This window comes from Centruroides sculpturatus, unplaced genomic scaffold, assembly GCF_000671375.1.
Source record: "Centruroides sculpturatus isolate CEXI.00-Female unplaced genomic scaffold, Cexi_2.0 scaffold587, whole genome shotgun sequence".
NCBI lineage: Eukaryota > Metazoa > Arthropoda > Arachnida > Scorpiones > Buthidae > Centruroides > Centruroides sculpturatus.
This window is the reverse complement of record NW_019384854.1, coordinates 325,726-342,518: the sequence shown is the minus strand read 5'-3', so window position 1 is coordinate 342,518 and position 16,793 is coordinate 325,726. Positions and strand designations below refer to the sequence as shown.

Genomic DNA, 16,793 nt, shown 5'->3' with positions numbered 1-16,793 from the left:
GACGTAATTGACGTTTATAATAGCCAAAGTAACGTAATCTACGCTTATGGCCACCAAAATAACGAAATTGACGTTAATGGTATTTAAAGTGACGTATATGACATATATTGTTGCCAAAGTGACAAAAGTGACGTTTATAATTGTTAAAGTCATGTAAGTTACGCTTATAATCGTGAAAGTAATGGAAGTAACGCCGATAGCAGATAAAATGACGTAAGTTACACTTATAAACGCCAAAAAAACGTAATTTATGTTTATTGTTGCCAAAATGACGAAATTGACGTTTATGGCCGCCGAAAAAACGTAATTCATATTTACTTTTGCAAAAATAACGTAATTAACGTTTATGACTGTTAAAGTGACGTAATTTATGCTAATAGCTGCCAAAGTAACAAAATTGAAATTTAAATGACCAATAGAATGTTTATGAAGATTTTTCATTTTGCTAACTTATTTACAAAACAATCATAACAATGAAGTAAAGTATTTCCTTGTTTAGTTTAATTTTATTGTCATATGGTATTGTCGATAACCTTTCAATATGCCGATAAATAGTAATGAAAACGGTGAAAGATTGAAAGAAGACATTTTTGAGGAGCAAGTAATTGAAAACTGATATTTTCTGATTTATATATTATTAATTATTTAATATTAAAAATGAAACTTTTTATTATTGGGTATAGGATAAACAAATAATTAAAACTACTGAAGAAACCATCAAGAGTAATTCGAAAGATCAAAGAAAACGTTCTGAAAAGCTTAAAGAGGAGCAAATAACTGAAAGCCTCAATGTAAGTAATTGATAGCAATTTCACGGAATTTAAAGTAAGTAACTGATAGAAATTTTTTCGAGATCATAACTTAAATTTTACAACATACATTAGATGTTCGCTAATCCGGAATAAACAGTCCCTATTGCGCGGAGATACTAAACATTTTTCTGTTATTACAAATTTTAGTAATTTATCTGTGATATAAATGCTGCAGACATTGCTGTACATTCATTGCCAGGGCGCACTCCTGTATGATTCAGATAACATTTTAGACTATTCGAAGAATGTACATTGCATGAGTAAACTACTTTAACAATTGCTGGCTGGATTATCGTTAGTTTTAACCTAGCATACCCCTGCTATGAATGAGAGTCCGGGGCCCATAGTTTCGAGTTTTTCGTGTTACAACTCCCAACGTGTTGAAAGTGTCCCGTGGTACCATCTCACACTCTGACGTCAAATTGGTAGTCTCGAGTTATAATTCACGTGATTTCGCATCTCACCATGCGAGTTGCTACTCACTTTGAGTTCAGCATGTGACATCGCTACACGAAAGTGAAAATGGCTGACAGGTACGCTATTCTGATCGATATCGAAGCGTTAAGGGAGAGAGTTGTTTAATTAATTTAATTAAGGCAATGAATATTTCGATTACGAGTAGATGCCATTTCTTTTCCTGTCAAGTCAACATTAATAAAAATTTTTATGTCATAATTAATAAAATTATACAGCAATTTTTTTCAAAAATAAAAAGAAGTATCTAATTCATCGAAAAAGGAAATTAAAATGATAGTAAAGTATATCTATAAATTTTTAAGAGTATTGACACTATAATACGAATATTTATTAATCAGAAGTGTTAAGTTCTGATAAATAAACAAAACAATTTAAGAAATACATTAAGGAAGAAAACTATATGAAAAAAGGATTAAATTAAAATACTTTTTACATTACTCAACGGATTATTTACCTCCAATACACAATTAATTTTCGATCTAATTCTCTCCACAAATCAAATTGTCTTTTTCTTGTAAATTCGTTGTCGAATTTTCCACTGTTCATTCTCTTATTATTTTCTATATATGTCACTAATATTTCTTTTTGTTCTTTTTGCTTATTTTTTTTAAATACAATAAGTTTCCATTTTTTTCTGCGTACTATATTGCTATAATAAAATACTTTTAACTATAACACGTGTAAACTAATTCACTTTGATTTGTTTACAACTTGTTACAATAATGTTGATTGGTCGAATCATTATAGTCGCAAACCCAAATGTATTGTAAATAATTTCGTCATGCTTAACGACACACGTAAACAAGTGAATATGACCTACTTCTGCTTCTTTTTCGATTTCGCTCGATGGGCCTAACTCGAGACTACCGACTATGAGTCATAACAACCCGAGTGAGTTCGATGACGTCAATTCGAGTACAACACGAAAAACTCGAGATTAATTAATTAAGGGCCTGAAATGGAATACGAACTGTCGAAAAATCCTAGGAATTTTCCAGGAGTACTTTGCCTCGATTATATTAGTCTCTCCGATCCTTCACTAGGTGATCACCTAGTTATGGAAATGGCCAAAGTCACCATAAGTCCTAAAAGAGAATGTCTTAGTGCCCATAGAAAAGAAATAGTAAAAACAAAAATGTTTGTAGTGTTGTGATTGAGGATCATGCAGGTCCCTAATGAGTAAAGATTAAAGCTCCAATGGTGTTTTGTGGTTTGCTAATGTTTCATATAAGCAGAAAAATTACATAAAAAATAAAACAAAAGTGCATTTATTTTCTAATTTACTTTATATTTTAATTATAATTAATAATAAAATTTACAAAATATAATGCAACTAAACATTTATTTAGGAGAAAGTAGTTGAAGAAGAAACTACGTTTCAAACACCCAAAGCAATTACTTCAATTAAACAAGATGCTGAACTTCCTAAAAGTGAGAAACACAAAAAGACGAATGGAAAAAAGAAACGAGAATATTATGCTACAATTCTTTTAGGTAAATGGAATAATTACGTAATAAATATATTTTTATAAATCAATTAAACTCATTAACGCCAGGATATCAGGAATCGCTTCTTCCTCAAGATCTGAAACAGCAAATCGAATCTGATAAAATGTTCGAAGTTATGAAAGCTGTAAATAAAATTATGTTCAGGATTGGTATGTTTAATAACAAAGAATGCATTCTAAATGATATCTGCAGCCTTAATTAATAATTCATTTCAGTTTCCTACTTAACAGTTTTGGCATTCTTCATCGTAATTCCATTCTCGATGGTTTCATTCGGTATGCAAATTAATTGTAAGAGATTATAGAATTGTTTACACTGATTTCTGCGGTTGTTTCAGGTGTAACGTACTTAACAGAATGTCCAGCTCAGAATAAGGTGCCAATATTTTTGATAATTGGGGGTATAGGACTTTTTATCGAGACCATACTTTTTGCCACTAATAGATTTATAGAAAATTTTAAAAAAAGGAAGACATATTTAAAGATTCCTCTTATAACACTACTGATATTTCTGTTGTCTTGGTTTATTTTAGGTAAAATTATTAAATACAGTACTTCATTTTTCTTTTACCGTTTCTAAATCAATAATTATTTCAGGTTGCGTGTGGGTGTACAAAATGTATCCACCCGTTTACGACGATAAATACGATAAGCAATATTGCAACAAGAAACTCTACCTATTTACACTTTGGATGATTAATTCGGTGTTTATTTCGGCGATTGTTTACATCGGATTAGTTTGCTTTGTCACTACTATTTTAATGATATTTGTTCATAAAAAAGAAATTATTTCATAGTTTGTTACTGATTTATCTCATTTCGTCTCTACTCACTTAAAAATATGTTTAAAATTTATAATATTCTTCAATTAAATANTAATGTAAATTACACCTATTGTTGCCAATGTGACGTAACAAACGCTTGTGGTCGTCAAAGTGACAAAAGTAACGACTATGGCCGCCAAAGCTACGTAAATGACGTATATTTCCGCCAAAGTGACGTAAGTGACACATATTGCCACCAAAGTGACGTTACAAACGCTTGTTGTGGCTAAAGTTACGTAAGTGACGACTATGGCCGCCAAAGTGACGTAATTAACGCCTATAGTTGTTTAAGTGACGTAAGTGACGAATATGGCCGCCAAATTTACGTTATTGACGCCTATAGTTGCCAAACTGACGAAAGTGACGCTAATGGCTGCTAATATGACGTAATTGACGACTATGACTGCAAAAGTGACGTAAGTGACGCCTATGGCCGTTAAAGTAAGTTGAACGACGTTTTTATCAACCAAGATATTTTTTTTTATTAAAATTCATTTTTTTTTTGTTGCGCTTCATTTGATTATTTGTTTTTTGATTGACTGTTTTAAATTATTTGATTATTTCTTATAATGTATTAGTATTGTTTATTTTGTTTACTTTCTTATTTATATTTTGTCAAGAAATGTTTCTAGATATTGACATAAGGAGAATGTGAATTAGCCATCACCAACTTGAACTTTAAATATTAAGTTAACTGAAAAACTTGCCACACTCGTTTTCATAACTTCGGGAAAAGCCGTTTTTGTAGACAAATAAGCCTAGTATCTCGAAATAGTGCAAATTAAGTGGTATTAATTATTTCAGCAGATTAGTATTCTTGGTGATTCTTACAACTTGTGTAGCGAAAGTGAAGTTTTTTCGAACTAAAAATAATACCCTAATAAAATTTCGAAAATAGAGTAGTAGACTAAAGATTTAATTCAGAAAAGAAATACAAATAAATGACCCAAAAAACAATTTTTTAATTTTAAGATTGCTGCTTTGAGTAAAAAAATAGGAAGTTCAGTTTCAAAACATGTTACGATAAACAATAGATAAGTTTTACATTACGATGTTATATAGTATGAAAATCATTTAAAAAAAACTATAAAATGAGTATAAAAATGATATTTTGATTTTAACAAAATTTAAAATTTAAAATGGCGGAGTCCAGTCAAAAAATGAAAAGTTCAGTTTTCACACAGGTTGCGATGAATAATACGTAGATTTTACGTTACGATGTCATATAGTATTGAAAGTTTTCGAAAAAACTAAAAAATGACGAAGTAAATGATTTTTTAAATTTTAGCTACGCTCGAAATTCAAAATGGCGGCGCTTAGTGAAAAAATAAAAAAGCTAGGTTTTGACACATAGTACGATAAATTATACATATTTTTTACGTTACGAAGTTATATAGTATCAAAATTTTTTCAAGAAAACTATATAATAAACGAAAGAATACTTTATCAATTTTTGCAAAGTTTCAAATTTAAGGTGACAGCGCTCAGTGAAAAATGAGAAGTTCAGTTTTGAAAAATGTTACGATGAAAAATAGATAGCTTTCACGTTATGATGTGTCATCGTATTAAAATTTTTTAAAGAAACTACAGTCGACCTTCCTATAAAATCATAGATATGTTCAATTTTTTAGAAATCCGATTTCTTACAAGTTTTTTCAATCACAGCTGGACACGTGTGAAGTTTACGAACTACGGCTGATTAAAAGTTTTCTTCCATAAAATTAATAGATTCTAGACTAATCCGACTCAACATTTCTAAAATACGTATATATTTTTTGGAAATAATCTGTATAAACTACGCTATAAACTAAAATTATAGGATTACTTACCGAGTGTGCACCGTTCGACAAACCCATTGCTAAAGCTTGTTTTCGTCGCGAAGCAGCACACCAAACTACGGCTTATTTCTAATAACTTATTTTTTTGCGAAAACTTCGTTAAACTTCGGAAGCATCATTAATATAAATAATTTTAATCGCTGTTGAATAAGAAATGTTTTTTTCACAAGAAATGTATAAAATTACAGTACTGTATTAGAGTTACGGTACTTAATTTACATACTGTACAGACGATAGTTTGCGTAAAATCTTTGTAGCGTGGTGTTAAGCTGGATGGCAAAAATTGTATATTTAATTATAATAAATTTACAATAAGTTAATATATAATTATATATACAGTACCTAATTTATATATAATTAATACATAATTATTTGCACAGTACCTAATTTATAGAAATTTATATAATACTGTCCAAACGATAGAAATCTCTCTGTAGCGTAGCGCTATGGACGTCGGAAAAGTAGTTCGGCTGCCTGATGAAGTTTTTCGTAATTATAAGAGTTTTTTTATCTTTTTTATACGGAAACCGTCACATTTTTTCGCAGTTTTATAGTAATCGTTATTGTAGGAACTGTAATTATAGGGGGGTCGACTGTATATAATGAATAAATGACTAATTTCTTAATTTTAACAAAGTTCTAAATCAAAAATAACAGCGCTCACTGAAAAACAAAAAGATCGGTTATGACACATGTTGCGATAAATAATACATAAATTTCATGTCACGATGTTATATAGTATTAAAATTTTCCCGGAAAAACAATAAAATAAACAAAAAGATAAATTTTCAATTTTCGTAAAGTTATAAATTGAAAATAGCAGCGCTCAGTGTAACAATAAAAAGTCGGTTTTTACAAATGTTACCATGAGTAATATATAGCTTTTACGTGACAATGTCATATAGTATTAAAAGTTTTTGATATAACTAATAAATGACTGTAAAAATAATTTTTGAATTTAATTTAAGTTTGAAAACAAATATAACGAAGATCAATAAAAAAGAAAAAAGTGAGGTTTTAAAAAATCATACGATTAACAATAGGTAACTTTTACATTACGATGTTATATAGTATTAAAATTCTTTTTAAGAAACTATAAAATTAACAATAATATAATTTTTCAATTATAGCTATTGCCACTAAAATGACGTAAAAAAGCCAATAACTACCAAAGTGACGTAATTTACGCATATCATTTCTAAAGTGACGTAATTGACACCTATAGCTCTCAAAGTGACGTAATTAACGCAAATGGTTGCCAAAGTCACGTAAGTAAAGAATATGGTGGCCAAAGGGACGTGAGTGACGCCTATGGCCGCAAAAGTTATGTAATTAACGCCTATGGTCGTCAAAGTTACGTAAGTGACGCCTATTGCAGCCAAAGTAACGTAATTTATGTTTATTGTTGCGAAAATGACGTAATTAACGTTTATAAATGGCGAAGTGACGTGATTTATGATTATGGCCACCAAACTGACGTAATTAATGCTTATAACCGCCAAAGTAGCGAAATTGACGCCAATGGTATCCAATGTCACGTATATGGCATATATAGCCGCCAAAGTGACGTAAGTTACGTTTATAATTGCAACAGTCACGTAAGTTACGCCTATAACCGTGAAAGTAATGTGAGTGACGCTGATAGCAGCTAAAATGACGTAAGTTACGCTTATAGGCGCAAAAGAAACGTAATTTATGTTCATTGTTGCCAAAATGACGTAATTGACGTTCATAACCGTTGGAGTTACGTTATTTATGCTTATGGCTGCCAAAGTGATGTAATTTATGCTTATGGCCGCCAAAGTAACGAAATTTACGCCAATGGTATCCAAAGTGACGTATATGACATTTATGGTATCCAAAGTAACGTAAGTGACGTTTATAATTGTAAAAGTCACGTAAGTTACGCCTATAACTGTGAAAGTAATGTAAGTAACGCTGATAGCAGCTAAAATGACGTAAATTACGCTTATAGGCACCAAAAAAACGTAATTTATTTTTATCGTTGCCAAAATGACGTAATTGACGTTCATAACCGCCAAAATAACGTAATTTACGCCAATGGTATATAAAGTGACGTATATGACATATATGGCCACCAAAGTGACGTTATAAACGCTTATGGCCGGCAAAGTGACGTGAGTGACGCCTATAAGCGAAAAAAACTTACGTAAGTGACGTTCATGGCTGTTAAAATGACGTAATTGACGCCAATTGTCGCCAAATTAACTTAAATCACAACTATTGCCGCCAATGTGATGTAACATACGCTTCTGGTTGCCGAAGTTACGTAAGTGCCGACTATGGCCGCAAAAGTGACGTAATTGACGCTTATGGCCACCAAAGTTACGTAAGTGACGTTTATTGCCGCTAAAGTGACGTAATTTATGTCTATTTTTGCCAAAATAACGCAATTGACGTTTATAACTGCTAAAGTGACGTAATTTACGCTTATGGCCGCCAAAGTAACATAATTGACGCCAATGGTTGCCAAAGTGACGTATATGACATATACGGCTACCAAAGTGACGTAATAAACGCTTATGGGCGCCAAAGTGACGTGAGTAACGCATATGGTTGAAAAACTAACGTAGGTGACGTTTATAGTTGCCAAAATGACGTAATTGATGCCAATGTCCACCAAACTAACGTAAGTGACACCTATTGTTGCCAATGTGACGTAGCAGACGCTTGATGTCGCCAAAGTAACGTAAGTGACGACCATGGCTGCAAAAGTTACGTGATTAACGTTTGTGAACGCCAAAGTAACGTGAGTGACGCTTATTGCTGCCAAAGTGACGTAATTTATGTTATTGTTGCCAAAATAACGTAATTAACGTTTATAACCGCCGAAGTGACGTAATTTATGCTTATGGCCGCCAAAGGGACGTAAGTGACGTTTATAATTGTAAAAGTCAAGTAAGTTACGCTTATAACCGTGAAAGTAATGTGAGTGACGCTGATAGCAGCTAAAATGACGTAAGTTACGCTTATAAGCGCAAAAAAACGTAATTTATGTTTATTGTTGCCAAAATGACGTAATTGACGTTTATGGCACCCAAAAAGACGTAATTTATGTTTATTCTTGCCAAAATGACGTAATTGACGTTTATAATTGCCAAAATGACGTAATTGACGTCTATAATTGCCAAAATGACGTAATTTACGCCTATAACAACAAAAGTGACGTGAGTGACGCCTATAACCAAAAAAACTTACGTAAGTGACGTTTATGGTTGCCAATATGACTTAATTGACGCCAATTGCTGCCAAACTAACGTAAATCACATTTATTGCCGCCAATGTGAGTAACAAACGCTTGTGGTCGCCAAAATGACGTAAGTAACGACAATGGCCGCATAAATGACGTAATTGACGCTTATGGCCGCCAAAGTTACGTAGGTGACGCCTATTGATGCTTAAGTGACGTAATTTATATTTATTTTTGCCAAAGCTTTGCCAACTCATCTACAATGCTAAATCAATGGAAATGGTGATGTTATAATTGAATCGAAAGGCGGATTTCAAGCCAAATTAGAGAACACTCCTCATACCAGAACTCAAGATTAACTTACTGTCAGTTGAGATGACAACTGATCATGGATTTAGGCCCTGTACACACTAGGCGTTTTTCAACGCGCGTTAAATGCGCGCTTTTAAACGCGCGTTTTAAAGAACCAAGAGTTCTATGCAGAGGTACACACTCAAATGCCAAGCGCGCGTTAAACGCGAGTTTATAGATTTTTGTTAAAACGCGCGTTTTGCGAGCGCTTTACGGGCGGAGATATATGTGCTGCCATGTTACCGTACATGCGATCGCGCGTTTTGCGGGCGTCAGCCAAGCGCTTTGAGATATATGTGCTGCCATGTTACCGTACATGCGATCGCGCGTTTTCCCGTCGCTTTACGGGCGCTTCTAGATTTACGCCGCCATTTTGCTGTATATTCGATCGCGCGCTTTTGGGTAATATCTACTTTTATAATATGGAGTAAGTCGTCAAATGATTTTATAGACATTTTAAAATAATTAAAAAACTTAGGTTCATATTGTCGTAGTTTTGGATACAACGTCGCAAACATTTCATGTGTCAGTCTATCTCGTAATATTGGGTGCACCAAAATTCTCTTTGCCTCTGCCGTCGTCTTTTATAGCGACAATAGAGGAGCCACACACAAGCAATCACTTCCACATCCATTTCCAAACCGAGCCAGTGCGCACGCTCCGCTAAACGCTCGTCGAACGCGCGTTGAAAAACGCCTAGTGTGTACACAGCCTTAAGATCAGAGGACTAAATATAGGACGAAAAGAAGAGCTTGACCCCTGTGAGATCTGCATAAGAGGGAAACAAACCAGATTACTATTTCCTGAAACAATACAAGAAGAGATGCAGAAAAATATTAGAACTAATTCGTACTGACAATTGTGGACCAAAGAGAACCTCATCATTGAGTGGATCGAAATATTTCATACCATATATTGATGATTATTCTAGATGGTGTTAAATATATTTCATGAAAAACAAAAGTGAAGCTCTCGAAAAATTTCAAAACATACTTAGCCTTTGTAGAAAGTAAAACAGGAAGACAGATAACAATAAGGAGTGGCAATGGAACCGAGAATACTAATGGAAAATTTCAGAACTTCTTGAAATGTAAAAGGTTTAGGCATGAAAAAACAGCCTGCTACACATCACAACAAAATGGCATTGCAGAGGTAAGAAATAGAACGCTAGTGGAAATGGGAAGATGCATGCTTCTCTAAATAGGATTAAGAAAATGCTTTTTGGTAGAAGCTATATATACCGCATCATATATTAGAAATACATGTCTATAAACGAGCCTGGAAAGTGACATACCCTTCAAAATATGAACTGGTAATGCCAACAATCAAATATTTTAGAACATTCGGTCAAATGGCATTTGCATTAGGAAAGAAACCAGGAAAAAGAAAATTTTATGAGAAATCCACCAAATGTATATTTATAGGCTACTCTAGCAAAACAAAAGCATATTGTCGATGGAACACACAAAAAAGTGTTATAACAAGCAAAGATGTCAAATTTACCAACGAGTGTAATGAACTGGTAAGAGCAAGTGGGAGTCATGAATCGCTCGAACAGGATATAGGGCGACCCAGAAAGAAATATAAAATGAAAACCATAGAAGAATCTGCCACAGTTGGTGAAAAGATAGCCAAAGATAATGTAGAGCACTTGGAAGAAGAAATGGAGACCCTAAGAAAACGTAATGTATGGAATTTAACGGAACTGTCACAAGGGGCAACGACTGCAAGTGAATAAAATGCAAGTGAATGTACAAAGTAAATTTAGTCTTAAAATTATTTGATAAAAATTACTGTACATAAATTTGTACAAAACAAAATTATAACAGTTATCTTTTCTTATTTCTTGTATAATGCGCATAACAAAAAACTATATAGGCTATTTCTAAAACGTTTTTTATAATTATATTTCTGAAAACCGACCAACTTTAACTGAATAAATTTAAGTTTAAAGAATTGAACGTTTCTGGCAATTTGATGACTACCTTATTTAAAAGTAATTTTATAAGAAATATTATCTGGTTATATATAAAAAATGACGTCACTCAAGTCTAGGCCCAGATGTGCTTTCACTAGCAAATTTTTCTTTTAAATCAGAAAAATTCTTACGATGGCGAAAAAAAACTCTAGAATTGCAGCTGCAGCATTGCCAATGATTATTTAAAACAGCTTGACAAGTTTAGTTCGTTCCAGCAAGGTGATGCCCACCATACTAGGTACAAATGAAATTCAACAGTTACAACCACTTTTATAACAGAAAACAGCTTCAACTTAGGTAATAAAGAACTGTTTTATCGATGTTTAAAACACGAAAAGTGTCACAGGGAAGAGTTTTTGCAGTGGTTTTTAAAGATATGGGTCTTGAATAGCCTGCAATGTCATTATGCCACATATGATTGCTATGGCTGTTAAATATCTCTTCAAACAGTATGGAATAGGAGTATTTTAACGTGTACTAGTTTCTAAAATGTATAATAGTGGGAAAATTGTATGGCGCTAAGGACGAATTCAACCATAATTACCAATTTTTAAAAGATAAAATTTCATTTAGTTCACTACGTTCAAGTCTCCTGTTTAGGGCACTAATAAGATCGTGCATTGAACCCTGTAGCAAGGGAGAAAAAAAGCCGCTATAAAACAAACAATCGTTAAATTTCAAATTCAAATAACGATTGATATCCTATTTAGATAAGGGAAATTAAGACGTAAAAAAATGCATTTATGTTTATTCAAAAGTTACGAAACATTTTTCAAGGATCAGTTTTTGGTCTATTATGATTTCAGTTTATAACATGTTGTTTAGTTAACTAACTTGTTGAAAAATTAGAAATAGTAGTGCGAAAAATTCAATACGAACACAAAGTTTTCTTCATTCAGGTAAGGCATTTAAAATTTTTTCATAATTGTAAGTAGGGTAATGTTCTATAATAAAATTAAACACTTTATTTTATTTTACAGCACATTCAATGCCTTTTATCAAATACGTTGATTATAAATATATTACATAGACCTATACGTTATAAATATCTAAGGTATTTAGAGAATAATTTAGAAATGTCACTGCAGACGCAATGCTCTCAAAGTTTCTTTTAGTGTATGTTACACAATTACGAAAAATACTTTAACTTGCTTCTTACTCTTCGTTTGCTAACAGATACATGCAATTGATCAAACGCATACAACAATTAGCGAATCTCACATTATAGTAGTACATTGTTGGTTTCTTATTTTGTGGAATTTCATACAGTGAATTTAAACTTTAGAATTTAAAGTTTAGATTATCAACACTTTCCTTAAAATCCAGAATGGTAAGTCAAACTTTTAATTTGTTTCGTTTTATTTGTAAATGGCAACGCACGTCTAGGTGACATGCGCGGAATGTCTCTCGAATGACTTTTTTGAAACTGGCCTGTAGTTAGCCGTTAGAAACGCGAAGAAACCTGTAAAACCTTACGTGGTCAGCCATTTGACAAGAAACACAGCCACGTTTGACTACCAGCGTTTCACCCCCAATCGGCTCTGTCTTGTAATGCATTGCTAATATTTTATCAATTCTTTTATTTGAAATTGTGTCGAAAAAAAAACATTGGAATTGTCAAGTGTCATAGAAAAATACATATAAAAATATAATAGTAAAATATACAAGTAGAAAATATTTATAATAAAAATTTATAAATAATTTGAAATTTAATAATAATTACATAACAAATATTTTTATAAAGGCTGAGAAACAGAACTATCGATGTACTACATGCGGAGAAGTATTTACGACTAAACAATACTTAAAGGAGCACAAGAGAATTTATAGTGACCAAAAAAACTACGTCTGCGGTACTTGTGGGAGAAAATTCACCCAAAGTGGAACTTTATGAAAACACATGAAAGTACATTCTGAAGAACGACCATTCAAATGTCACTATAAAAACTGTGGATACACTGCAAAACTTAAACATCATTTGATACGACATGTTAATAGAATTCATGAAGAATCAATCGCTTCTGAAACAATTGTAAGAATTTTAATATTCATGTGTTCATTTTTTACAGTTTCGGTTTATTTGGTGGAATCTAAATATAGTATATTTTGTAATTATTTTTGTTAATTATTTATTACACATTAAAATAAGCCTGAAATATTTATAATAATGCGAAAAAAATCATTGATTTATTCTCAAATAATTTCTGTTTCAATACACGTAGAAAATATAAACAAAATAATATGAATTCACAACATATATTAAAATTTATTTTCATTTTTTAAATGTTAATAATTTAATTCTCTTTTCAATATGTAATAAATAAATAATGTAACTTATAAATCATGTGAAACTTAGATTCCACCAGAAAAATTGAAAAAAAATCATAAATGTGATAAATATAATAAAAGTTTTCGATGGTTATCCGTTTTAACAAGATACTTGATATCTCATGAAAAACACGACCGTTTTCACGTGATATTTGTAAGGAAACTTTCAAACATAAATATCAGTTAAATAGACACATGAAGGTAGTACATCCACAGGAACAAACTGAATCTTCTTCCAAAGTACGTAAAAATTTTCTGAATTTAATTTTTAAAAACTACTTGAATATTATAATGGAAGAAAAATTATTCTGCCTGTTAAAGATTTTTAAAATTGCTTATCAGATTTTTTCTACGTGACTTTATTACGTGGTTACTATAAATAATTTTGTTGTGCAACCTTCATTCACTTAATAATACAGCATTGTTCATGTGAAGACAAGTATTAACACAAAACAAATACTGATAATTTTAAGTTTGTACTTTGAGTCATTTGAAAAAAGCCTTTATATACCATTATTATACAGTATTTTTGTTTCAAATTACTAATGTTATTAAGGTCAGTCAAATAAAAACAAGACAGATGGGAAAAAAGTAAATAAACTGTTTATTGTTTCAAAAGTAATTGCCGTAACTGTTAATACATTTATCCCACTGTGAGACAAGACGGTTAATGCCTTCATAGAAAAATGTTTGCGGTTGCCTGCGGAACCATGATTGTACCCAAGCGTACACCTTTTCGTCCAAAGCAAATTGACGGCCACGAATGTCTTTCTTCGGGGCTCCAAAACTATGGAAATCTCATGGGGAGAAATCGAGACTGTATGGAGGATGTGTAAGGGCTTCCCAGCGAAACTTCTGCAGCGTAGTCGAAACAACCTTGGTAACACGTGGGCAGGCATTATCCTGCAACAGAATGATGCTGTCTGTCAACATTCCTGGGCGTTTGGAGTTGATGGCACGCTCCAATATTTGCAAAGTTTCCATGTACCGCTGTGCGTTAATTGTGGCGCCGTGTTCCGGAAAGTCAACGAGCAGCGGGCCTCCATAGTGATGTCGGACGCACACACGACTCGCCGACCTCAATTCGAGCACGTCTAACAGACAAATGGCACAGCGGTGAACGTTCACGCTGTTCTTTCCTGATTCCCAATTGAGGGCACTTCTATACACACACCTACCTGCATTATTAACTTCTGTGCCACACTTGATATATAGTCTGTCTGGTTTTCATTTGACTGCCCCTAATATATTTAATGACTTTAATTTACTGTTGTCATTCCCTATATTCTGTTCGTATATTACAAGGTAAATTTTACAGGAACAATTTCTGTTTAATTACCGACATTTTCAGAACTTTAGTACTTGATTGCTTATTGTTCTCTCGTTTGTTCTTTGTTCTTTGAATTAAGCACAAAATTGTTACAGAGATTATTATACAAAAACAGTTTGTAAATGGAAAAAGTAGATTTTATTTTCTATGTATTATAAAAAGCATTTCGGGTCATATGCCTGTTGTCACTCTTTATTTTATGGTAAATCTGCATAAGAAATTACACAAAAATTTAATACTTTAAAATGTTTAACGTTTTAATATATCCATTTTGGATAAATGTTAAATATCAGTAAATTGAAATAACTTAAGATAAGAACAAAAAAAAGCCAAGAGTTACATAATAAAATATTGTGATATGTGAAAAATAAAGAGAAAGAATGAATACTTAAATCATATATTAGTATTTAATTTAATGTTTTATTGAAGTATGAATAACGTATATCATGAAATTTTGCATCCTTTAACGACCGGTGCACGTAGTGGTTGCCTAGTATATCTAGATTTTTGAAAGAACTGAATGAAAACTTGGATTAGGTGAAGATAGACATTACATGCAGGCTGTATAAGCTGCAAAGTTTTCGAAATTGTAGATTGTGTCTTCTTTGTATCAGAATTGTCGCCTCTTATGTAAATTGATATTTCTTTTTCATATAGGGTGTAACAAAACTAATAGTCACAACTGTAAGCGGTAATTGACCTTGCCAAAACAAACAACTTTTACCATGCAATGTGGTCGAAAAGCAAACGGCCAGCCGCGAGAGGGCGTATGCTTGGTGGAAATGGAGAATATACAGTAGAGCGTCGTTTATCCGAAAGCTGGTTATCCGAAAGCATTCCAGTCGGCAAATTTTAATTTTCGCTAGTGCTGTGGCGCTGCAATCTTCGGTTATTTCTCGGGCTACTCAAATATTTTACGTTTTTGATACTAAATTAACATCTGGAGTATAATTTTTTATTGTTTTTATATTTTTCAATATATTTATTTTGTTTGTACAAAATAAAAAAAATAATTTTTAACGATACAATAGTCTTCGTTAGGCTTAACATCGACGAAAATTCAACGCGAAGCGACACGCAACGGAGAGAAATTTCAACATGAGATAAATTAATATATTTTTTCGTACATGATTCGTTATCCGAAAATTAAGTTATCCGAACCACCCCAGTCACCAATTGATTCGGATAAACGACGCTCTACTGTAATACAGACGAATAATAAAAGACAAATATCCATCTGTTTGGAAAGGTAGTTTCGCACATTTCTGGAGAATTGCGTTGACACTTTGTCGTGCTAGAACCACATAATCGTTCAAACATTTACTAGTACATTTTGTAGTAAATGAAACAGATGTAGGAAGGCGAGGAACTTCTGTCCATCTAGGCGGTCTGGTAAAAGATATGGGCCAATTAAGTGATCATGGTTATTCCCTGCCCAGACATTCACGGAGAACTGACACGCCATTTGCTTTCTGACCCCACATTGCATTGTGAAAATTGTTTGTTTTGGAAAAGTCTATCACAGCTTACAGTTGTGACCATTAGTTTTCATCCACACTGTATAGCTCAGATTTATGATAAACCTAACTAATGGCCGATAAATTCGTATTATGTTTGACTTTTGTTATTATTATAGAATGTATAAAGTAATATAAATTGATTTATTATCAAATTGTGTTATATAACAATACTTTTATTTTTGAAGCAACGTTTAGAAGTAGATGTATCGAAGAGAGTTGATTCTTCGGATGAAGTAAAGGTAAAATCAAATTTGCAGTAACCTTAAAAAATTCACAAAAAAAATTTTTGTGAAACTTCTTGGACTACCTGTATAAGTGTCCTTTTTCTTGTTGACCCTTCGAACGCCTACAAAAATAACAATTTCACATAGAGAAAATATTTCTGTTTTTTTTTCTGTAGACATTCGAAAGACAAAAGAAAAACGTTTATACAGTTTGTCCAAGTACTTATGTCTCGGCTGAAATATTTTATATATTTTTATCAAATTTGCAGTTCTATAATGAAACGTTGAGCCCACCAGTGGCCGAGTGGTCGTCGTAGCCTAAACACTGGTAGTTCGGTCGTGGGTTCGCGCCGCGATCGGACAGGCTGGCTGCTTGGAGTTTTTCGGGTTTT

The 16,793-nt window shown here is 32.5% G+C and overlaps 3 protein-coding genes across 3 annotated transcripts; 1 reads left to right on the top strand and 2 right to left on the bottom strand.

Moving 5' to 3' along the window:
- Positions 1 to 471: 471 nt before the first annotated feature.
- Positions 472 to 3,624, top strand: LOC111630539. The gene is made up of 5 exons (XM_023374653.1): positions 472 to 601; positions 684 to 791; positions 2,639 to 2,783; positions 3,136 to 3,330; positions 3,395 to 3,624. Exons 1-5 carry the CDS (start codon positions 542 to 544, stop codon positions 3,592 to 3,594), a joined length of 708 nt encoding a protein of 235 aa, XP_023230421.1. The 5' UTR covers positions 472 to 541; the 3' UTR covers positions 3,595 to 3,624.
- A 2,974-nt stretch (positions 3,625 to 6,598) lies between these two features.
- On the bottom strand, positions 6,599 to 7,492 carry LOC111630529. Its single transcript, XM_023374645.1, has one exon. The coding sequence runs from the start codon at positions 7,490 to 7,492 to the stop codon at positions 6,599 to 6,601; it is 894 nt and encodes a 297-aa protein (XP_023230413.1).
- A 197-nt stretch (positions 7,493 to 7,689) lies between these two features.
- Positions 7,690 to 8,184, bottom strand: LOC111630528. Its single transcript, XM_023374644.1, has one exon. The coding sequence runs from the start codon at positions 8,182 to 8,184 to the stop codon at positions 7,690 to 7,692; it is 495 nt and encodes a 164-aa protein (XP_023230412.1).
- Positions 8,185 to 16,793: the final 8,609 nt, after the last annotated feature.